The sequence below is a fragment of the Podarcis erhardii genome, assembly GCF_964252035.2.
Source record: "Podarcis erhardii genome assembly, chromosome: 15".
Taxonomy (NCBI): Eukaryota; Metazoa; Chordata; class Lepidosauria; order Squamata; family Lacertidae; genus Podarcis; species Podarcis erhardii.
This window is the reverse complement of record NC_138505.1, coordinates 4,396,084-4,419,422: the sequence shown is the minus strand read 5'-3', so window position 1 is coordinate 4,419,422 and position 23,339 is coordinate 4,396,084. Positions and strand designations below refer to the sequence as shown.

Genomic DNA, 23,339 nt, shown 5'->3' with positions numbered 1-23,339 from the left:
ACACTTACTTTCTCTTGCAATCCAGCCTACCTAGCAGAGTTGTTGTGAAAGGCAGTCTCTATGCAGTGAAACAAAATCAGAGACTGTAACCAACAAAGGAAGTAACCAGACAATGTAACCTGCGTTCACATCCCCCCCTTTTTTTTAAAAAAATAAACCATCCTATACAGTATGTGGTAAAAAATAAATTTTGCTCTTGAATGAGTGGTCTCTGAATGTCCAACCAACAGAACATTTCCAAGAGTCCCCCCTCAGAAAGTAAGCAACCATGTTGTCAAGATGGAGTCAGTGCAGGAGGTTCCTCTTCGTCAGAGTCAAATTCCACATTCTCGTCTTTTACCCACTTGCCAGAACCATCTTGGACCCAACCAGAACTGCCAGAGAAAGGAAGGAAACAAACACATTTGTGAAGGGAATGCTCATATTTCTGGAATAATGGATCTAAGCACACTCGCAGAGCACAATATTAATCTGCACTGCCATACACCATGGATGAGATACTTCTGTAACGTTTAAGTGCAAGACAGCCGCGTAACATTAATTAAATGTTTCCTGTTCAGAACAAACAAAGAAGCTGCCTAATGCAGAGTTAGATCAGCAAGCTCTGTACTGTCTATGCTGACAAACAGTGGCTCTTGGGGGGTTTGGGTAGTTTCTCCCAGCCCTATCCGGAGATGCCAGCTTCTGTTTGCTGCAGGGAGTGGTGGTGCTTTATATTATTCACTTTCTTTCATTTTACCCCTCCTTTTTTCATAGTATATAGACACAGTATTATAAAAAGCAATAAAACAAGGCTGACCTTACCAACAGAAAGCTTTTGATGAAGAGCACAGTAGCCCTTAAAAGCTTTTAATTAAGAGTACAGTAGCCCTTAAAAGCCTTAATAGTGCTTTGCCTGTGTCTACACTGGAAGGGATGCATTTAAATTGAACTTTATAGTAAAACCTGATCACCCTCCCCTGCAAAAACAGGTCTTGAAACAAAGAAAACAGTGCAGAGGCAACTTTGCTCCCCTGATGCTTTTCGGCTCCTCGCCTGCAAATCTAGTACCTGTGATCCCACCAAAGAAGGCACTTAGTTAACACATCTTCTGGGCAACCTCTGACCTACCTTTTCAGCCTCAGATAGTGTTCCAAAGCCTGGCGCTTCTCCGGGGTAACATCACCAGTGTCAGAATGAGGTGCTACACCATGAGGGGCTTTCCTTTTACGGCTACGCTCCTTACCCAGAGCTGCAGATCTTTTCACCGATTCTGGAGTCAAGAGAGATTGATATTTAGGAGTTGCATCTCCTTGCTCACTGGCAACTTGGGATGGGGTTGGCGTCCGTAAAATAATCCTGCCCACTTCACAATAACAACTGCAGATGAGGCAACTGTATCCACACCTGCAGGTCCGTCTCCTCCTTCTGGATTGATTCGGGAGTGTAGACCAGAAGAGGAAGTTGAAAGTTGAAAGGCACTCCTGGCTTGCCAGCAGCACATGTGAAACAGATCTAGGGGTTTTAGCAAACCACAAGCTTAACACGAGTCAACAGTGTGATGTGTGCAGAGGAGGGCAACCAAGATGGTAAAGAACCTGGAGACCAAGTCTTATGGGAGTGGCCGCTGGGACCACACAACACTGGTTCTGAGAGATCTGCATTGGCTCCCAGTATGTTTCCGAGCACAATTCAAAGTGTTGGTGCTGACCATTAAAGCCCTAAACGGCCTCGGTCCAGTATACCTGAAGGAGCGTCTCCACCCACATCATTCAGCACAGACACTGAGATCCAGTGCTGAGGGCCTTCTGACGGTTCCCTCACTGCGAGAAGTGAGGTTACAGGGAACCACCCTGTGGAACACCCTCCCTTCAGATGTGAAGGAAATAAGCAGCTATCTTATCTTTAAAAGACATCTGAAGGCAGCCCTGTTTAGGGAAGTTTTTAATATTTAATACTGTATTGTTTTTAACACTCGATTGGAAGCTGCCAGAGTGGCTGGGGAAACTCAGCCAGATGGGCGGGGTATAAATAATAAATTATTATGAGGACAGTTGAACCTGCAGTTTAATCTGCAGAAAAAAGCCTGAAAGGTGACATGACAGCCGTCTTCAAGTACATGAAGGACTGTTACATGGAAGATGAAACGAGCTTGTTTTCTGCTGCTCCAGACAAGAACGGACATTCCAACGAAACCTTAGGAAAAAATTCTGATGGCAAGAGCTGTTCAACCGTGGAACGAACTCCCTTAGAAAGTGGTGGACTCTCTTTCTTTGGAGGTTATTAAACAGAGCTGGGGTGGCCCACCTGCCAGTGGTTCTTTAGCTGTGATACCTGCGTTGCAAGGAGTTGGAATAGATGACTTGGGGGTCCTTTCCAACTTTACAATTCTATGATTCTACGCTGGCAGTGGGGATTGAACCTGGGGGCTTTTGCATGCAAAACAGTGCTCTATGACTGCGGTACGGCCTGAAACCAATGAGGAAACACCACAACCAAACTGCTCCAAAGCAATTTTCTACCTGACATGGAAGTCGCGCACCCAGGCAAATCCACAGCAGAAGTGGCTTGTGGCAAAGGAAGTCTATGTTCTTCTGCATGAACGGAGTTCTTGGGTTTTGATGGCTCATTTTCTTCAGACTCTCTGGAGCTTGCATCTGGCCTTGAGGTACTGGGGGCAATGTCACTTCCTGCCACCCTGTGCCAAATAAATCGGTCATGTTGAGGCCTTGTAGAAAGCAGTCATCTTCCTTATATTATTGTTGTTAATAATAATAAGAAGAAGAATGATGATAATTTATTATTTATACCCCACCCATCTGGCTGGGCTTCCCCAGCCACTCTGGGCGGCTTCCAACAAAATATTAAAATACAGTAATGCATCAAACATTAAAAGCTTCCCTAAACACGGCTGCCTTCAGATGTCTTCTAAAAGTCTGGTAGTAGTTGTTCTCTTTGACATCTCTTTGACTACCGAGAAGGCCCTCTGCCTGGTTCCCCGTAATTTTGCTTCTCGCAGTGAGGGAACCACCAGAAGGCCCTCGGAGCTGGACCTCAGTGTCCGGGCAGAATGATGGAGGGGGAGACGCTCCTTTAGATATACTGGACCTTCAGATGTACTTCTTCAGATATACTTGTTGTTATTATTATTGAGATTCAATGTAGTGTAGCGGTTAAAGCACTGTATCTCAAACTTGGGTTCTCAGCTATTGTTGGACTACAACGCCCATCATCCCTAGTAAGCAGGACCAGTGGTCAGGGAGGATGGGGGTTTGTAGTGCAACAACAGCTGGGGACCCAAGTCTGAGAAACACTGGCACATGTTGGTCTGGGGTTCAAATACCTTACCTTTCCCACCCTGACTTGGCCACAGTGATCCATGCGACGGTCACCTCCAGGCTTGACTACCGTAATTCGCTCTACGCGGGGCTGCCCTTGAAGCTGTCCCAGAAACTCCAGCGGGTACAGAATGCTGCAGCGAGGCTCCTCACGGGGTCTCTGCCATGGGAGCATATTCACCCAGTGCTTTTCAAGCTGCACTGGCTCCCGGTGGAGTACAGGGTCAGATTTAAGGTGCTGCTTTTGACCTTTAAAGCCCTTCACGGCCTAGGACCCTCGTACCTACGGGACCGCCTCTCCTGGTATGCCCCACGGAGAGCCTCAAGGTCCATAAATAACAACACCCTAGTGGTCCCAGGCCCTAAGGAAGTTAGATTGGCTTCGACCAGAGCCAGGGCCTTTTCAACTCTGGCTCCAGCCTGGTGGAACGCTCTGCCTCATGAGACCAAGGCCCTGCAGGATCTGATTTCTTTCCGCAAGGCCTGTAAGACAGAGTTGTTCCGCCTGGCCTTTGGCTTGGAGCCAATTTGATTCCCTCCCTCCCTCTCTTCCCCCCCCTTTTTTTTCTTCTTTTCCTTCTCCTCCTGCGATGAGGCTACATTTTAATATTTTAATGTTCCATTATTTTAATGTTGTATTTTATTTTTAAGTTTGTAATCATTCATCTTGTTTTTATTATTGCTTGTAAGCCGCTCTGAGCCCGGCCTTGGCTGAGGAGGGCGGGGTATAAATAAAAAATTATTATTATTATTATTTATTATTAAATCCCCCACCTGGGTGACCCTGGGCCAGCCACTACTTCTCAGCCTAACCTAGGGTTGTTATGGGGTTTAAATGGAGGGGGGGGGACCACATATACCACCTTTAGCTCCTTTCAGAAAAAGGATATAGATGCCATAAATATTAATCAGACGTTATCTAAAGGTTTCAAAGCAACTTTAAATACATAAATTTAAATGCATTGTACAGAAAGAAACAGCCTGTGTAACAGCAACGGGAAGCGTCAGCTGCACACTAGTAAATAATAAATATAAATAATAATGTTTTATTTATTTAGTAACACAGTAACAACATCTTAGACTATCAAAAGGCTTGGGGGAAATGGAAAACCTTTACCTGGTACAAAAAAAAAATGTCAGTGAAGGTGCCAGGTGGACTTCGCTGGGGAGAGGATTCCACAGACAGGGAGCCACCACTGAAAAGGCACCGCTCTCCCTTGTCACAATCCTCTGACCCTGCCTCAGAGAGGGAACCTGGGGAAGATCCTCAGAAGGAGATCTAGGGCCACCGGCTGTCACTCCCCAGCTAACGGGGAACATGGACACCATCTGCATTAAGGTTCATGGGGCCACGGTTTGAGAGCAAAGCACGTTACCTGTTGCGCCAGCAGCAGCTGCTATAAGGGACATTTTTCAGCAAAGCGTTGTGGGCGATCTTCCTGGTCTCCACAAGCAAAGGTGCAGGGCCTGGACTCACCTAAAGAAAGAGGGTTTATCTATTTATTTATTCCCACGAATGAATCTTTTCTTATGAAATGTCTCCAAGCAATTTAGCAATAAAATCATCAACACTAAAAACTACACACACAAACACATTTGTATATGAAAACGCAGCCCACTGGTAGAGCACCTTCTTTGGAGAGCGGCTGCCAATCAGTGTAAGCAAGACTAGAGGGATCTGACTCTGTACAAAGCAGCCTCCTCTGTTCCAATTTATATCGACCCTTTCTTCAGAACCACGAAGACTGGAATCGTATTGATTTTAAAGGGCAAACTACAGTTTAGTGGCAGATCTTCCATGCTAAGGTTGCTCTCCGAAAGTCTCGCTGAAGTCAGTGGGACTCATGAGCCCAGGATTGCAGTGGAAGAAAACTCAGCCGACACAGAGGCCGCCATTCTAGTTTGCAATTCTTAGGAATTAAGAGGCGGCAAAGAACATGCAGACTTACCTGGGCACCAGTTTCTTCTGCTTGGAGGTATGCCTGGTGGCGGCGTTTCTGGACCTCGCTCTCGAGCGAACGCTTCTTCCCATAGAACTTCTGCAAACCTATTACAAAGCGAGAGACAGAAAAATATGGCAGGGTCTCGGTTCAAGTCTCTGGGCTGCCTTGGTTAAAGAAAAATCTCTATCTACGCCTCAGTCTTCCTCATCTGTAAAATGGGACCAGACATCCTTACTTGACCATTGCGAGGATGAACAAAATCATGGCAAATTAAAAATGTTGCAGAATAACTGCAGCAATGATTAAAAACAAACCCAAGGTGGGCAGTCACAAGACGAAGTGGCTGGTGATGTTATTTTTCAGCCACCCTTTGACCTCTCCAATTTTGGTACCGGGTAGCACACCTTTCCTCACACACAGATCCCTTCTTTTACTACCCTGAGCAGCAAATTGAGCAAATTGCCTGAAAACCAATGGAGCAATGAGAGCAGGGAGATGGCTTAGCTCCTCCTCCACAACGGTGCTCTTAGCAACGTGGTATAAAGCTTGGGTATTATCTGCTCAGAAGGTTGGATGAGGGAGTATGGGGGCATTGAGGGCTCAATAAAAGCTTCCGCAGACTTACTGAGGAGGTGCTTCTTTCCAGACCGGTGGACCGTGAGCATGTCGAGAGTGTCAAAAACTGGACGGTGGAAGCAGACAGTGCAGGCATATCTGCTGGGGCGAAGGAACGAGCAAAGAGAATTGAATTAGAACTTACTTCATTACATTCAGTGGGGTAGCCTTAGCCCCATTCAATCTGTGGGACTGAGTTCTAAGCAGGCTTGTTACAACGTTGCTCTGTAAATAAATCATGACAAACATGCTAGAACAGTTATGATCTTGAGTATGTAGCTTTTCTCTTTTCTTTTTCCAAGAATTCATTACCCATTTTTTAAAAGACCCCATTTTCTATGATTATCCATATGGTTTTAAAAAATCTTTCTTTAAAGTGCCCCCCCCCCAGAGTGTGCCAGTGTGGTATAGTGATTAAGAGCAGTGGACTCATAATCTGGTGAACTGGGTTCGATTCCCCTTTCCTTCACATGCAGCTGCTGGGTGACCTTGGGCTAGGCACACTTCTCTGAAGTCTCTCAGCCTCACAGAGTGTTTGTTGTGGGGAAGGAAGGGAAAGGAGATTGTTAGCTGCTTTGAGACTCCTTAAAGGTAAAGGTAGAGGGACCCCTGACCATTAGGTCCAGTCGTGGCCGACTGTGGGGTTGCGGTGCTCATCTCGCTTTATTGGCCGAGGGAGCCGGCGTACAGCTTCCGGGTCATGTGGCCAGCAGGACTAAGCCACTTCTGGCGAACCAGAGCAGCGCACGGAAATGCCGTTTACCTTCCCGCCGGAGCGGTGCCTATTTATCTACTTGCACTTTTTCAAACTGCTAGGTTGGCAGGAGCAGGGATCAAGCAACGGGAGCTCACCCCGTCACAGGGATTCGAACCGCCAACCTTCTGATTGGCAAGTCCTAGGCTCTGTGGTTTAAGACTCCTTAGGGTAGTGATAATGTGGGATATCAAATCCAAACTCCTCCTCTTCTTCTCAAACAACTTTGCTTAATTTAAAACAGCTTAGGGCCACCGTCTTGGCTGCAAAATGGGGTGTTAATAAAAAGGAAAACGATAAATCATATTACTCTCTTCCTCTACTCCATGTATTCTAACTAAAATTGACTTATGAACTACATGCCATAAGAGAGCCAGTTTGGTGAGAGCTAAACTGTGGTCTCTTTCTTTTTGCTGCCCTGCTACATCAGCGATCTGGGACTGGGGAGCATGCGCAGAGTGCCCAGTTTGCTCTAACTGCCCACTGTTAGCTGCGCATCAAACCTGCACCATCTGTTATCAATCAATGAAGTTAACAGTGGAGTATCCAGTGTTCTTTAGCTCTGACCTGCCATCTCTCAACAGCAAAGCTTCATCTTCAGGGATATAATTGGCCAAGAGGTCAGCAACTCTTCTTTTCTGGAAATGAATAAAGGTTGAGAAATATTTCACCTGGGTTTAGCTACAGGCAAAGTCACAGAAGGAGAGAAGAATTAGGGGTGTGAGCCCACAGGGTCTTGAAAAAGGGAGAAGAGAGTTGGAGATGGGGGCCTTGGGCAGAAATTCTGGAACAGGGAGCGTTTCCACAGTGCTAGGACTGGGATCCTGTACAGAGTCCACAGTGACTGGGAACATGCGCAGAGCGCAGCTGCTTTCTCCTGGAGCAGGGAGAATAAGTGGAGCGGCTCAGCTTGCTCTCTAGGCCTGGTTTGATATTTACGTCTTCTAAATCATTCAGGAAGAAATGGAGGCAGTGAGATTTTACTTTCTTGGGCTCCATGATCACTGCAGATGGTGACGGCAGCCGCGAAATTAAAAGATGCCTGCTTCTTGGGAGAAAAGCAATCACAAACCTAGACAGCATCTTAAAAAGCAGAGACATCATCTTGCCAACAAAGGTCCGTATAGTAAAAGCCATGGTTTTCCCAGTAGTGATGTATGGAAGTGAGAGCTGGACCATCAAGAAGGCTGATCACCGAAGAATGGATGCTTTTGAATTCTGGTGCTGGAGGAGACTCTGGAGAGTCCCATGGACTGCAAGAAGATCCAACCTCTCCATTCGGAAGGAAATCAGCCCTGAGTGCTCACTGGAAGGACAGATCCTGAAGCTGAGGCTCCAAGACTTTGGCCACCTCATGAGAAGAGAAGACTCCCTGGAAAAGACCCTGGAAAAGACCCTGATGTTGGGAAAGATGGAGGGCACAAGGAGAAGGAGACGACAGAGGACGAGATGGTGGGACAGTGTTCTCGAAGCTACCAGCATGAGTTTGACCAAACTGCGGGAGGCAGTGGAAGACAGGAGTGCCTGGCGTGCTCTGGTCCAGGGGGCCACGAAGAGGCGGACAAGATTAAACGACGAAACAACCACAAGAAGATCCCTTGAATGCCTTTTGAACCCCCCCCCCCAATCTTCCCCTACACTCACCTTGAGCACATTGAGCTGGCTGGAGTCGTCTCCCTCCCTCTTGAAAGACATGCTGCGCCCCCTTCACTCCTTCAGGCTCCGAAGACTGACTCCTCCAACACTTCCTGTTTTGGCCTTTCCATCCCCTGTAGAACTACAACCCCCAGCATGCACCTGGATGCCGGTCTATTGCATTCCTTCCTTTCCCAGCCAATCAGGATTCAGGGACTACATTTCCCAAGCAGGCTTGCGCGGCCCTCGAAAATGGAGCACGCGCGCCAAACTCGATTTCCCAGCATGCCGCACGGCTTTCAGCTACCTAAACCGGCATGGCCAAACTTGGCCCTCCAGCTGTTTTGGGACTACAATTCCCATCATCCCTGACCACTGGTCCTGTTAGCTAGGGATGATGGGAGTTGTAGTTCTAAAAACACCTGCAGGGTCAGTTTGGCCATGCCAAATGTAAATGTTATCAGAGAAGGGGAGAAAGAAAGAAAGAAAGAAAGAAAGAAAGAAAGAAAGAAAGAAAGCCTAGTAAAGACATGTATCAAACAATTTATCAATGATATTAGATGATAACATAGATATTTAATGTAACATATTTAATTGATATATTATAAATACATACTTAAATTCACCCTGGCTTTTAAAGTGTGTTTTAAATCAGAACTGCAAATTACATTATGCTGTTTCTCTATAAAGAAATTATTTGAAGGTGGGGGTTTTTTTTGTCCTTTTTTATATTTATTATTGTCTTTTTGCTGGGGTATTGTTGTTGTTTTGTAAGTATGCTCATTGATGGGACCATATTTGTAGCCTAAAGAAGAGTTGGATCTAACTAGGGTCTTCCTCAGATCTAACCCAGTGAAAAAAACTTAAAATTAGCCATGTTGGTCAACTTCAGAGGGGCTACTCTGCTAAAAAACAACAACCAACCACCTCTGCGTGAATATAACCAAGCTTACTCTCAGGTAAGTGTGTATGGAAAGTGCAACATAAAAGCTCCAGGAGAGGCTGGCTGCTAGATCAGGCCAAGGAGAGAGCTCTAGTCCAGTGTCCTGTTCTCAAGGTGGCCAAATGCTCCTAAAAACCTAGTAATGCAGATAGACTGCCTCTGGACCTAGAGGTTCCATAAGACCCCCCCAAGCAGGCCGTGTATAATTTGACTTATTTCATAGCAGCGATAAGAGATGCGGGTGGCGCTGTGGGTTAAACCACAGAGCCTAGGGCTTGCCGATCAGAAGGTTGGCGGTTCGAATCCCCGCGATCGGGTGAGCTCCCGTTGCTCGGTCCCTGCTCCTGCCAACCTAGCAGTTCAAAAGCACGTCAAAGTGCAAGTAGATACAGTGGTGCCCCGCAAGACGAATGCCTCGCAAGACGAAAAACCCGCTAGACGAAAGGGTTTTCCGTTTTGGAGGTGCTTCGCAAGACAAATTTCCCTATGGACTTGCTTCGCAAGATGAAACGTCTTGCGAGTTTTTCCGACTCCCCCCCTTCCCCCCCTTTTTCTAAGCCGCTTATCCGCTAAGCCACTAATAGCGCTAAGCCGCTAAGCCACTAATGGGCTTGCTTCGCAAGACGAAAAAACCGCTAGACGAAGAGACTCGCAGAATGGATTCGTCTTGTGAGGCACCACTGTAAATAGGTCCCGCTCCGGTGGGAAAGTAAACAGCATTTCCGTGCACTGCTCTGGTTCGCCAGAAGCGGCTTAGTCCTGCTGGCCACATGACCTGGAAGCTGTACGCCGGCTCCCTCGGCCAGTAAAGCGAGATGAGCGCCGCAACCCCAGAGTCGGCCACGACTGGACCTAATGGTCAGGGGTCCCTTTACCTTTACCTTTATAGCACTTGATATCCCACTTGATTGTAAAACAAACAAACTTCCAAGCGGTTTAGGAAAAGATTAAAGCAATTAAATTATCAGTTTTTAAAAAATTAATAAAACCAAGGAGTGCTCTGATGGTGTTTCCTGCTTGGCAGGGGGTTGGACTCGATGGCCCTTGTGGTCTCTTCCAACTCTAGGATTCTATGATTCTATGAAAATATATTTAAAGCCAATGGTAAACTAAAAAAAAACAAAACATATTAAAATGCATGCCATCATACAACATATGTGGATAATTTTATACACTTCTCTTGTGTCGCCGCTTCTCCAAACTAAAAGCCCCCAAATTTACAACCTTTCTTTCTGGAGTCCCTTTGACCTTAGAAGTCCTTATGAGAATCTTTTTTCAAAAATCCATTAACTGGCTGGACTGCAATTCCCAGCTGCCCATGGGCGAAATCCCCCAAAATGCAACAGGGGAGAAGCAAAGCTCAGCCTTTGTTTTTTTCTGCTCCTGGAAGACTACAACCCCCGTCATGCTGCGGGAGGGACTGGCCTTTAAGCAGGGAGCATGATGGGAAATGTAGTCTCCCCCCAGTGGCTCCCTTCCACCCCAGGCTGGGAGAAAGCTCATTTTGTGTGTTTGTGCATGTCTAAATGTGCAGCCTAATTGAAAATGTGGTTGGTGGGAGATTACTCAGCAGCCCCTCCCAAATACTACAACTCCCAGAAGCCTTTGCGAGAGCAGGTGGGAGGGAGGGGCCGGGGCTAGGCTGGGTTCTGTTTCAACTGCTTGCAACAGAAAGCGCAGCCGCCGGGCAACCTGATGGTGTATCGCTGGATAGGTTAGGGGGCTTTCGCTTTGCAAGAGGGGGCGGGGGGGGGTGATATTTCAGAGGAAAAGCGGACCGACGTGGGAGCAGGAGATCCATTGGGGGGATCTGGTATCTGGGAGAACACGAGGAGGCTGGACTGCAATTGGGTGTTTCTGAAAGTGAAAGCCCAGCTGCACTGAAAGGTTATACTTGGGGAGACGGGATATTTTTGGGGGTGGGGTGGGGAAGGGCGAAGGACGTGGAGAGGCGTCCTGGGTGGACTCAGCCTCGCTCAGGGGACGGGCCTTGAGGGTGCCTCCTGTGAAATGGGCCTATTTGGCTGCTGCAGGGGTTGGTGGCTGCAGTAGGATCAGCCCTTGAGAGGTCAGCCTTTCCTGGCCTCAAGCTGGGGCCGTCCAGGTAAGGGTTAGGGTTGGCAGCTGGGGGATGGCCTCTCCGTCCAAACAGGGATCCCCTGGCGGGGCAGGGCTGCTGCAAGGGAGCAGGACCCGATCCTACGGCAGCCTGGTCAAGACGGTCAGCTCGCCGGCGCGAGAGAGGCGGCTGGAGCATCGGCTGGAGCCTGCGGACACCCTCCAGGGGTTGGCGGTCAAGTATGGGGTCACGGTGAGTCTGCTTAGATAGGGGAGGGGGTCATGATCCTTACACGTACGCTCAGAAATGGTGTTTACAGTGTTGCTGTTACCGTTCATATGTAAAGCCTTTAACAGTTTGGGACCAGAATTTAACTGCGATCGCCTTACCCCATATGTGCCGACGCTGCCCCATTTTGCATTTGTAAGAGCTCAGCCTTTGGAACTCCCTGCCAATTTAAATTGGGCAGGTGGCTTCGCTGTGCTCTTTTCAGTGCCTGCAAAAAAACAACCCATTTTTGTTTAGACTGACCTATCCAGATGCTTAGAAATGTGACGTGAGTTTTTAATCTCTTTAGAGATTAATATCTTTAGAGACCTACTGCTAGTTTAACTTTTCAAATGTCTTAAATTATTGTTGCTAATTTTTCTTAGCAAGAATTTTCTCCCCCCCCCCTTTTTGCAAACCACTTTGAGGGTTTTTTTTGGGAGGGGGCAATCAAGCAGTGTATAAATTTTATGAAATGAATAAAATATTAAGCTATTACATATACATATGCACACATTATACTTACAGTTGAACAACTCTGAGTAAGCATGCAGAGGACATCGCTGCATGGCACCACGGGCTTGTAGCATTTTTAATGTGCATCTATATGCTTGTTGGTATAATATAGCTGGAAGGGAAAATTCCACCAGGTGCATCTTATGCATTTACCCCAGAACTTTGAATGATGGAAGAAGCATAGAAGCTGGTAGAAATATTCTTTCTGATACAACTTCTATGGGACAAGAGACATGTATCTTTTATTGATTTATGTACCAGCAGGAACTATAAGACCTTCTGTGTTAAGCACAGCTGTCCTTGGACAAAGCCAACTGATAAATCATTTTAACAGCAAAAAAATAAAATAAATATACACATACAGTGGTGCCTCGCAAGACGAAATTAATTCGTTCCGCAAGTTTTTTTGTCTTGCGAGTTTTTCGTCTTGCGAAGCACGGTTTCCCATAGGAATGCATTGAAAATCAATCAATGCGTTCCTATAGAAACCGCCTTCAGACCAGGTCCGGGGACAGTCTGTCCCCCGACCTCTTCTGAAGGCTGGGGGGGGGGGGACAAGGGCTTTTCTTCCCACCCCCAGCATTTTAAAAAACCCCGGGACAGCAGAGGAAGCAAGCCCATAGGGAAATTCATCTTGCGAAGCGCCTCAGAAAACGGAAAACCCTTTCGTCTAGCGGGTTTTCCGTCTTGCGAGGCATTCGTCTTGCGGGGCACCACTGTATATAGATTAGCTCAAGATTGACTCTAGAATGAAGAGGAGAACCGTCTCCTCCAGAAACCCCTGGAGCTGAGATGCCAGGTCCTTGCTCCGAAATGAGATATTGGAATCTGGCTGATAAATATCCAATACTGTTGAGATTCAGAAAGGGCCTTTTCAATAGAGGTCTTTTGTTGTTGTTTAGTCATTTAGTTGTGTCCGCCTCTTCGTGACCCCCTGGACCAGAGCACGTCAGGCCCTCCTGTCTTCCACTGCCTCCCGCAGTTTGGTCAAACTCATGCTGGTAGCTTTGAGAACACTGTCCCGCCATCTTGTCCTCTGTCGTCCCCTTCTCCTTGCGCCCTCCATCTTTCCCAACATCAGGCTCTTTTCCAGGGAGTCTTCTCTTCTCATGAGGTGGACAAAGTCTTGGAGCCTCAGCTTCAGGATCTGTCCTTCCAGTGAGCACTCGGGGCTCATTTCCTTCAGAATGGAGAGATTTGATCTTCTTGCAGTCCATGGGACTCTCAAGAGTCTCCTCCAGCACCAGAATTCAAAAGCATCCATTCTTCGGCGATCAGCCTTCTTTATGGTCCAGCTCTCACTTCCATACATCACTACTGGGAAAACCAGAGCTTTAACTATACGGACCTTTGTTGGCAAGGTGATGTCTCTGCTTTTTAAGGTGCTGTCTAGGTTTGTCATTGCTTTTCTCCCAAAAAGCAGGCATCTTTTAATTTCGTGACTGCTATCAGCTTCTGCAGTTATCATGGAGCCCAAGAAAGTAAAATCTCCACTGGTCTTTTAGCTGCCTCCTTTAGGTGCCCTGGAATCCTGCCCTGTTGTAAGAAGGCACTGACCACTCCCCCTCTGCTTGCCCTTTGGATGAGCCAGGAAGGGCAAGTTGCACATGGTCTAACAGAGCAGATGTGAGGAACCTGTGGCCCTGCTGCATAAGTTGGAAGCTGTATGCTGGGGATTGCAGGTGGACTCAGGTGATTTTCGGAGCATCTGGGTGGCCACCATTGAGGACAGGATGCTGTCAGGCATCGGGAAATCTGATCCCTCCCACAGTGGGCAGCCAATAAGCAGATAACAAGAAGAGTTCTTAAAGATAAAGGGACCCCTGACCATTAGGTCCAGTCGTGACCGACTCTGGGGTTGCGGCGCTCATCTTGCTTTACTGGCCGAGGGAGCCGGTGTACAGCTTCCGGGTCATGTGGCCAGCAGGACTAAGCCGCTTCTGGCGAACCAGAGCAGTGCACGGAAACGCCGTTCACCTTCCCGCCGGAGCATTACCTATTTATCTACTTGCACTTTGACGTGCTTTCGAACTGCTAGGTTGGCAGGAGCAGGGACCGAGCAACGGGAGCTCACCCCGTCGCAGGGATTCGAACCGCTGACCTTCTGATCGGCAAGCCCAAGAGGCTCTGTGGTTTAACCCACAGCGCCACCCGCGTCCCCAAAGAGTTCTTACCAAGTCTTTTAATCTATATTCACAGAGAGAGGCTTTGATAAGTGCGCCTTCATTCCAGTAATGGCATTGCTCCGAGTAAAGTCCCACCTTGGATCAAATCTACGCTTCCAGGTGTCATAAGAAAGCTGCAGAGATAGCGCAGGATAGTGCGCACCCCGGAAATGATCTCTTTCAGCTTCTGCCTTCTGGAAGAAGGTCCAGGGTTATAAAGACTAGGACTAGCCGCCTGAGAAACAGTTTCTATCCAAATGCGATTTTGGCTTTAAACCAGGGGCGCCAACTTATAAAAAATATTGGGGGGGCCCATACCGGGGTCCTGCCCCGGGAAGTTTTCTAAATTTTAGATGAAAATTAGTGAGTTTTAAAGTTTTTTAAAAGTATTTTAGAGTCATATGATCAACATTAGAACCCCGAAAACTCGACTCTCTATAACTCCACACTCCGGGAAACTCGACAAGCCTGAAACACTTTTTGGCTTTGAAAAAAGAAACAAAACATAAACACGCACGGTATTTTCATAAAAAGCTAATTTAATTTACAGTAACAATTATGCTTATAGACTATTACAGAGCAGTGAATATATAGCTCTGAAAAGACTGAAATGATATTTAAATAAATCCTAAACTATCATTAAAAGAATAAAACATAAAATATTGCTGTCGCACAGTAATAGCACTTTGATTAATAAGTGAAATAGCTAATTTAAGCTTACTTTGAATAAGGCTGAGGGTTCATTAAATAAAAATAATATATCAAAGTTAATGCTTTAATACAGTTAATAAAGTTAATACAGTATGCCTAATACTGTATGTAAATACTGTAATACTGTATGTAAATAACGGGCTTTAATTGGGTCTTACACCCTAAAAATATTTAAGTATTTGAAAATAACAATTACAGTACTATAGTAATATAGAAAAACAGTACTAAACTAGTACTAATATTTCGAAACTGAAAATTTAACATTCTGTATGTATTTAATTCTCTATTTTATAAAGATTTTTAATATCTGACAGTGAGTTTGGAGTAGCCCAGTGCAAAAATCCTGAGGATCCATGTGGATCCGTGCTTTGTAACCACGTTTTTGCACCACTGTGACCCTAGGCAACAGTGGGTGCGTGATTTTTTTGGTGCAAGATGTAGCCATGGACATGCTATGTTATCTGATGGTGAATTTGGGGTGACCCAGTGCAAAGATCCTGTGGATCCATGCTTTGTAACCACGTTTTTGCACCATTGCAGCCCCAGGCAACAGTGGGTGCATGATTTTTTTGGTACAGACTGTAGCCATGGACATGTAATGTGATCTGATGGTGAATTTGGGGTGACCCAATGCAAAAATCCTGAGGATCCATGTGGATCTGTGCTTTGTCACCACGTTTTAAATGGGGAGGGAAGGAAAAACACAGAAGGGACAAGAAGCACAAGAGGGGTGTGCGGAGAAGCAGCTGGCTAAGAATGCAGGGAAGGAGTTTAACGGGGTGGGGGGGAGGAAAGGAAGGCAAAAGTCCCCCCCCAAGCCAGCCCTCTCTCTCTCTCTCCCACCTGCGAGTCCCTAGAGCACGGAGAGGAGGAGGTGGTGGGCTGGAGCCTGCACGCAGTGTGACTAGGAAAGAATTAGAAGGAAGGACTCGATCCTTTCCTTAACCCTCTGCTTGCCAGGAGGGCAGGGGATTCCCTGCTCTTTGTTGAGTTTGAGCAAACGCAGCAACAGAAGCGGGTGGGCAGTAAGACCCTGAGGCAGAATGCAGGAAAGCAGCAGCTTCCGCCTTCCCTCCGCCCGACCGCCCGATCTTATTTTTGCCTGATTTTTGCCTATTTTTGCCCCTGCGCTCCGGAGTCAGCTCCAGGGACCACACATTCGCTCAATAACACACACAGACATTTCCCCTTACTTTTTAGGAGAAAAAATCTGCGTGTTATAGAGCGAAATTTACGGTAATAATTTTCTTAAATTATTGGGGGGGCTGAGCCCCCCCCAAACGAATTTTTGAGGGGGCTCGGGCCCCCTCAGGCCCCATGGAGTCGGCGCCTATGCTTTAAACGCAGTGTAAGGTAGTCTCTTGGGACGCGGGTGGCGCTGTGGTCTAAACCATAGAGCCTAGGGTTTGCCGATCGGAAGGTCGGCGGTTCGAATACCCCTGATGGTATGAGCTCCCATTGCTCAGTCCCAGCTCCTGCCAACCTAGCAGTTTGAAAGCACGTTAAAGTGCAAGTGGATAAATAGGTACCACTCCGGTGGGAAGGTAAACTGCGTTTCCGTGCGCTGCTCTGGTTCACCAGAAGCGGCTTAGTCATGCTGGCCACATGACCCGCAAGCTGTACACTGGCTCCCTCGGCCAGTAAAGCGAGATGAATGCCGCAACCCCAGAGTCGGCCACGACTGGACCTAACGGTCAGGGGTCCCTTTACCTTTAAGGTAGTCTCTGTGGGAGTACAGTCATACTTCGGGTTAAATATTCTTCAGATTGAGCGTTTTCAGGTTACGCTCCGTAGCGACTTGGAAGTAATGGAATACGTTACTTCCGGGTTTCGCTGCCTGTGCATATGAAGACACTCAAAATGACGTCATGCGCATGCGCGAAAGCGGCGAATCACGACCCGTGCACGCACAGATCCGCAGACCCAGGATGTGTTTGCTTCAGGATGTGAACGGGGCTCCGGAACGTTGTGGCGTATCCCAGCTTGATCAAGCACTTGGCATCGCAAAATTTTAACAACGCTATACTCAGGTGCTCCAGCAAAAAGACGAGGCCCTTGTTCTGCCCAAATTATGCCAAAGTGAGCTCCCCCACTCAATTTCTGCTGTTTTTGCATGTTTCCACGTCCATGAGGTCTAGCAGCTTGCTTTTTAAAGAACCTTGTATTTAGCAGCCCTTCCCTTCCCGTTCCAGACAGAGCAAATCAAGAGAGCAAACCGGCTGTATACCAGCGACTCCATCTTCCTCAAAAAGACTCTCTACATCCCTGTACCGGTTGAACCCAAGGTGCTGTTGTCCAACGGGTTAGATCTCGAGGAAGAGGAGGAGGAGAAGGAGAAGGTGGAAGAAGGGGAGACGGGGGCCTTTCCGCCTGAGGCCCCCAAGAAACAGAAGCATCCGCGGAAGAACGGGGCGTCGGGGGCCTCTGTCCCCAAGCATGACCTCTCCGCCGCGGACTTCCTGTTCAAGCTGGACTCTGAGATCCGCCGATCCAAGCAGGCCGCCACGAAGAAGCTACGGGAAGGGGGGAGCTCGTGAGTGCCTCTGCTTTTTCCCTTTTACGTGGGTCCCAAGGGTGGCACAAAGCGGATCCTTCCTCCTCTGCCTCCCTCAGATTGGGCTGTGTTGCACTGCAAGCACGATGAAACAGGAGCATTGTATTTAGGTCGCTCGGAGCAAATGAGTCAAGCTGCGTTGTGGGAAAAGGGAAGCCAGAGTGCTGGGCCATTTTCCTATTTCCCTCCTAGGCAATTGTACCCATTTCACAGATGGAAAAAATTAAGGACAGGCTTTATGAAGAAGGCCATTATTATTATTATTATTATTATTATTATTATTATTATTATTATTTGGCTGCACTTGAACCATATGATCCCAGAATGGTTTACAACAATAAAGGGGTCTCCTGAATAGCCACACAAATGGGGGTCGATATGTTTTCCCCACCCACCCGGCACTCTGGCTGCCCTTTCCCCACAATGCAGCTTGACTCACTTGCCCTGAGTGACCTATATACAATGTTCCATTCTCAGACACCTCTTGCATCTTGCTTGCAGCGCAACACAGCCCAATCGGGGGGGGGGGGGCAGAGAAGGAAGGATCTGGGGAAGATATTCCAAAGGCCTGTTTTTAAAAGTTGTGAGTGGAACTTAGTTGGCTGTACCACTCATGATACTAAAATTGACTAAAACAATGTAATTATAATAACGTGCGTTTTAATTTTCATTTCGGAGCTCCACCTGTCCCAAGGGACTCATGTCTGGGTTGCAATATGTACTGCAAAGCTGGAAACCTCATCTGTGGTTTTTTCTAACTGGGAGGCCTAAAACCTTAATTTGGCATAAGAAGTTGGCTGCAGCTGTGAAGTAGCAAAGCTGGCACTCTGGCATGCTTAGATTCCTCCTTTCTCCAGGGCCAAAAAGAGGTATTGGCTTTCAGCCTGGTGAGAACTAACTCCCAATGAATCAGTGATTATTATTATTAAAATGTTGTTCCAAGTCTTCTTTCTCTCCCAGTCTTCGCCTGGGAGGTTTTGCCTGCTGTTGAGCTTCTGTCGCCACCAGAGGGTGTAGTTGCTACAGAGCTGCTCCACCCTTGAATTTGGTGACTCTGATATTCTCATTTCCTCCCCGTCCTAACGGATTTCTGCAAAAGCGTGCATGGGTCCTAGCAAGATAAAGACTTGAGAGCATGTGGAGTTTTGAAACGGGGCCTCCTTGGACCGGGAGACCGGCAAAGATTCTGGTCATTCCCCCCCCCTCCCCAAACCGGCACCCAGTTCCACGCAGCTTGGCTGGCTAGCGCGAGCGACCTGAGAGCGCCTTTTGCTTTAAAAACAATCCCAGTGCGCTGCGCTTTCTTTTCCACAACCTTCCTCTGTATCGGCGGATCCGTTGCCGGGTGATCAGAGGAGGAATTGTGCGTTTGTGTGTTTGTTGCGGAACATTGTGATCCTGCCTAACGGACGTGGGTGGCGTGGGAAGCTTTGAGGTCTCATCCAGCTCTGGTCCTCAGCTTGGGCAAAAACAGCATTTATGGGCACCCTTGAAATAAAATTAATGGAGCATTCTGCCTGCCACCGAGGGCCACATTTTCTCCAGACTAGTCTCTTGGGGGCCACATGCTGGCATTGCAAGGGCCAGAATTGTCCTTGAGTGAAGCTGGAGCCAGCCCTGTTCCTGACCCAGATTTGGAGCCCACCGAGGCATTTATAAGTGAAGTGGAATTTATAAAGGAATTTATAAGTCTACTAGCAACTGTTAGGGACGCGGGTGGCTCTGTGGGTTAAACCACAGAGCCTAGGACTTGCCGATCAGAAGGTTGGCGGTTCGAATCCCCATGATGGTGTGAGCTCCCGTTGCTCGGTCCCTGCTCCTGCCAACCTAGCAGTTCGAAAGCACGTCAAAGTGCAAGTAGATAAACAGGTACCGCTCCGGCGGGAAGGTAAACGGCGTTTCCGTGCGCTGCTCTGGTTCGCCAGAAGCGGCTTAGTCCTGCTGGTCTCATGACCCGGAAGTTGTACGCCGGCTCCCTCGGCCAGTAAAGTGAGATGAGCGCCGCAACCCCAGAGTCAGCCACGACTGGACCTAATGGTCAGGGGTCCCTTTACCTTTAGCAACTGTTAACTGGGTTGGCTGAATAGAAATCCAGTCTCCAGGGGCAGTGTACCGCTCCCCTGAGACCAGATGCCAAGGGCAAGCAGGGAATGGCCAATTCCAGCTCCAAGTGCCCTGGATGTGGGCATTCAGAGGTAGACTGCTCCATAGCGTGGAGGCTCCCTTTAGGCCAACTAGATTGGGGAAGAGCCCGGGGTCCCTGTTTCCACTTTAGGGGCCTCCCCTGCTGGAGAGGAGAAGAGTCCTGTTGAATCAGGCTGTGGGCTGGTCTGCCTGGTCCAGTATCTCTGGTCAGCTGAAGACTTCTAGGAAGTCTGCAAGTGAGGCATGAAAGCAACAGTTTCTCTGAGCCGGTTGCCCCTGGTGCTTGGAGACAGACTGCCTCCATATGTAGAGTCTCTGAGCAATCTCCACCCTAAACCAAAATTTCCCCAGCGGTTTTCCCACAGGCCTGCGGTCAACCCACTTTGGGCTAGGTGGGTCTGATCCACAAGGGTAGGTAAAGGTAAAGGGACCCCTGACCATTGGGTCCAGTCGTGGCCGACTCTGGGGTTGCGGCGCTCATCTCGCTTTATTGGCCAAGGGAGCCGGCGTACAGCTACCAGGTCATGTGGCCAGCAGGACTAAGCTGCTTCTGGCGAACCAGAGCAGCGCACGGAAACGCCGTTTACCTTCCCGCCGGAGTGGTACCTATTTATCTACTTGCACTTTGACGTGCTTTCGAACTGCTCGGTTGGCAGGAGCAGGGATCGAGCAACGGGAGCTCACCCCGTCGCGGGGATTCAAACCGCTGACCTTCTGATCAGCAAGTCCTAGGCTCTGTAGTTTAACCCACAGCGCCACCTGCATCCGCAAGGGGCACAACTGCAAATCCTTCTCAACAGCAGAACGTACCCCCCTCTCTTTCTCTCTCTCTCATATTTCCCTTTCCCTTCAGGGTTTCGGGGAGCGAGCCGGGCTCTCCCCACACCACAGCCGCCTCCTCTCCCTCCTCCTACCAGAACGAGGCTTCTTCCCGCGCTGTCCTGGGCCCCGTGCCCCTCACCAAAATCGCCCGTGCCGACACCCTCCGCGACCAAGAGGACGAAATCTTCAAGCTCTGAGCGACACCACTTCCCTCCTTCCGCTGTCCGTGGGGCTCCGGTGACCGCAAGAGACCCTCCCCGTCCCTTTCCCCCCACCCCACTGGACCCACCGGGAAGGGGACTCTCCCGCTGCAAACAGCCAAGGAGCCGGGAATTGTTTTTGGAGGACGGACGACCCCCGTAGATGGGCGCTTCGGAAGGGGCCTCCGCGGCGTCAGCATCATCGACGACCCATTCCTGCCTCTTGGATTTTGAACAGACTCCTTGTGTGTCTTTGTCTCTGCGTATCTTCATTTCCTCCCTTCTCCTCCCATCATATTTATCACCTTAAGTGCTTTCTTGCCTGTCCTCAAAATCCAAGGATAACCTTCCCTTAATACCCCCCCTGTGGTATATATGGAGTGGCTAGCTGAACGGAAGCAAAGGGGGCGCTGTTGTGCTGGGGGAAACCTCTCCCTTGTTTTCCGGCGGTCAGTTTAGGGCTGGGGTGGCCGCCGTGGGATCCCCGGTGTGGCTGGCCATTGGGCAAGGGCTTGTTGGGTCTGTGCTCGACTTAACGGTGGGATCCCTGAGCCGTTCCAGCACACACACCCCTTCCACTTCCGGGACTCCATCTCCTCACCCCGCAGACTTCCGTTCCTCCTGTTGTACTGCCTCCCCTGTGATTAAAACAACTGGCAGTTTTTGCTGACTTCCAAGTTTGTCTCTGTGCCTGTCTGACTCTGTTTTTTGTCTGTGGCGGTCGCTGGCAACCTGGGAGCTGCACAGCATGCCCACGAGCAACACGCTGGGATTTTGTCCTTGGGGTTTTGCCTCTCCCCATAAATGAAATAAAAATAAAAATAAATTTTATTTATACCCCGCCCTCCCCGGCCAGAGCCAGGCTCAGGGCGGCTAACACCAATAAAATCACAGTAAGAACATAATAGGGGGGAAAGAGAGAGGGGGGGAAACCAATTTAAAATGCAGCCTCATTTTAAAGTAGCTGATAATTCATAAGGGGAGGGAAACATGGGTCAGACTGAATCCAAACCAAAGGCCAGGCGGAACAGCTCTGTCTTGCAGGCCCTGCAGAAAGATGTCAAGTCCCGCAGGGCCCTAGTCTCTTGTGACAGAGCGTTCCACCACGTCGGAGCCAGTGCTGAAAAGGCCCTGGCCCTAGTTGAAACCAATCTAATCTCCTTGAGGCTCAGGACCTCCAAAGTGTTGTTATTTGTGGACCTTAAGGTCCTCTGCGGGGCATACCAGGAGAGGCGGTCCCATAGGTACGTGGGTCCTAGTGTCCCATTGCTCCCCCCCCAATCTGGGGATGCAGTGGAGCAGGCTGTCTTTGGAAGAGGCCGCCTGCCGCACCTCAGCATGAGTCAATGCTCTGGGCTAGATTTCTTTCCCTCTTCAGTGGGGGGCACATAGAGGCCAAGGGGGGAGGATGTGCCATCCAGAGGGGCTTTTTTACAACAACAACTCTCATACTTTAAAAATAAAACCTTCAATATACAATATCCCAGGAGTGGGAGAGAGCATTCTTCAGGCTGGGATGTGTGCTGGGATTCCATGGACAGGGGCAGTCTACCTGATGTGCTGAGGCCCACATTGCCTCTGTGGGGGAATGGGTTAGCTAAACCCAGCTTTGAATGAATGAATGAATGAATGAATGAATATTTGCGTCAGCCATTGCCCGTAGCAATAACAATACGATATGCAAAGAATATAAATAAAAAGTCAATTATATAAACTTTACATTTCAGGGTATTGAATCAATAGTCAAATATTATTTGAAAGATGCAATATCTACTCTCAAGGCACTCATTGAAAGTGGCAAGGTGCCCATTCCGATGGCAATTACTCGACTTGTTCAGGCTTTGGCTAAGAAGGGAGATGTGGAGAGTATAGCCACTGTTGAGAAGATGATGGCAGACCTCGGTGGCTCTCTTAAATTGTCGCGTATGCTTTACATCAATAACACAGTGTTGGCTCACATCAAGAACAATAACCCTGATGTTGCTGTGGAATACATTGAGACCATGTTTACCTCTGGAGCACTGCTTGCTGACTCCCCAAGTACAAGCATCTCATTTGTATATAGAAAGTTGTTGGAAGACAAACTGGAGCCAGCTTTGGAAAAATTTAGTGCCATGGCTGAACGGTTGGCCCATCAGTTTGGAATTTATCGGCCTGCGACAGACCTTTTCCTTCGGTATATAAATGCGGGAAGAGCAGACGATGCCAGGCATCTTCTAGAGAGATGCAGTGCAATAGGTGAAAAAAAAAAAGATTCTGGTGGCTTTCCTTGCAAAGACAACCCAGCAAGCAGGACAGGTTCAGAAAATCAAGACATTGTTGGAGCTAATTCCTGACTTCCCAGATAGGAGGGTGGTTTGCTCTTACCTTATGAAATTCCATGCATTAGATGAGCATGTGGCTTCAGCAAAAGCTCTGTATGATGAAATGAAAGCTGAGAAATTGCACCCGGATGAGTTATTTCTGTTTGGCAGTTCTCCTTAAGAATGCGGGAGAGCCTGTTCCTTTCACTGAACCTCCTGAGAGCTTCCAGTTCTACACGGAAAAACTTAGGACAGAACGACAGGGACATTCTTCATCAGATGAAGATTAACCTTTTAATACTTCAGTTTCTGCTAGTAATATTGTGACTGTGAAATACTGTTTTTAAATGTATTATTGTCAGGGGCAAAAATAAAATTGAAAGTCGGAAA

General features: G+C 48.2%; 2 protein-coding genes across 2 annotated transcripts; one reads left to right on the top strand and one right to left on the bottom strand.

Annotated features, from left to right (window-relative positions):
• Positions 1–166: 166 nt before the first annotated feature.
• On the bottom strand, positions 167–8,362 carry SCNM1 (sodium channel modifier 1). The gene is made up of 8 exons (XM_081841361.1): positions 8,274–8,362; positions 7,197–7,267; positions 5,886–5,974; positions 5,267–5,364; positions 4,694–4,794; positions 2,502–2,677; positions 1,111–1,252; positions 167–374 (listed from the first exon to the last, which is right to left on the bottom strand). The coding sequence occupies exons 1-8, from the start codon at positions 8,322–8,324 to the stop codon at positions 275–277; spliced, it is 828 nt and encodes a 275-aa protein (XP_081697487.1). The 5' UTR covers positions 8,325–8,362; the 3' UTR covers positions 167–274.
• Positions 8,363–10,697: 2,335 nt separating this feature from the next.
• On the top strand, positions 10,698–21,323 carry LYSMD1 (LysM domain containing 1). Its single transcript, XM_081841409.1, has 3 exons — positions 10,698–11,518; positions 17,118–17,458; positions 20,478–21,323. The coding sequence occupies exons 1-3, from the start codon at positions 11,339–11,341 to the stop codon at positions 20,641–20,643; spliced, it is 687 nt and encodes a 228-aa protein (XP_081697535.1). The 5' UTR covers positions 10,698–11,338; the 3' UTR covers positions 20,644–21,323.
• The last annotated feature ends 2,016 nt before the right edge of the window (positions 21,324–23,339 follow it).

Excerpts from the sequence above, each read along its gene's own strand:
- LYSMD1 (XM_081841409.1), top strand. The coding sequence starts at position 11,339 with ATGGCCTCTCCGTCCAAACAGGGATCCCCTGGCGGGGCAGGGCTGCTG. Across the intron at positions 11,519-17,117 it reads CGGTCAAGTATGGGGTCACG|ACAGAGCAAATCAAGAGAGC; the intron begins GTGAGTCTGCTT and ends TTCCCGTTCCAG. Across the intron at positions 17,459-20,477 it reads CTACGGGAAGGGGGGAGCTC|GGTTTCGGGGAGCGAGCCGG; the intron begins GTGAGTGCCTCT and ends CTTTCCCTTCAG.
- SCNM1 (XM_081841361.1), bottom strand. The coding sequence starts at position 8,324 with ATGTCTTTCAAGAGGGAGGGAGACGACTCCAGCCAGCTCAATGTGCTC. Across the intron at positions 7,268-8,273 it reads GCCAGCTCAATGTGCTCAAG|AAAAGAAGAGTTGCTGACCT; the intron begins GTGAGTGTAGGG and ends ATTCATTTCCAG. Across the intron at positions 375-1,110 it reads CACTATCTGAGGCTGAAAAG|TTCTGGTTGGGTCCAAGATG; the intron begins GTAGGTCAGAGG and ends TTTCTCTGGCAG.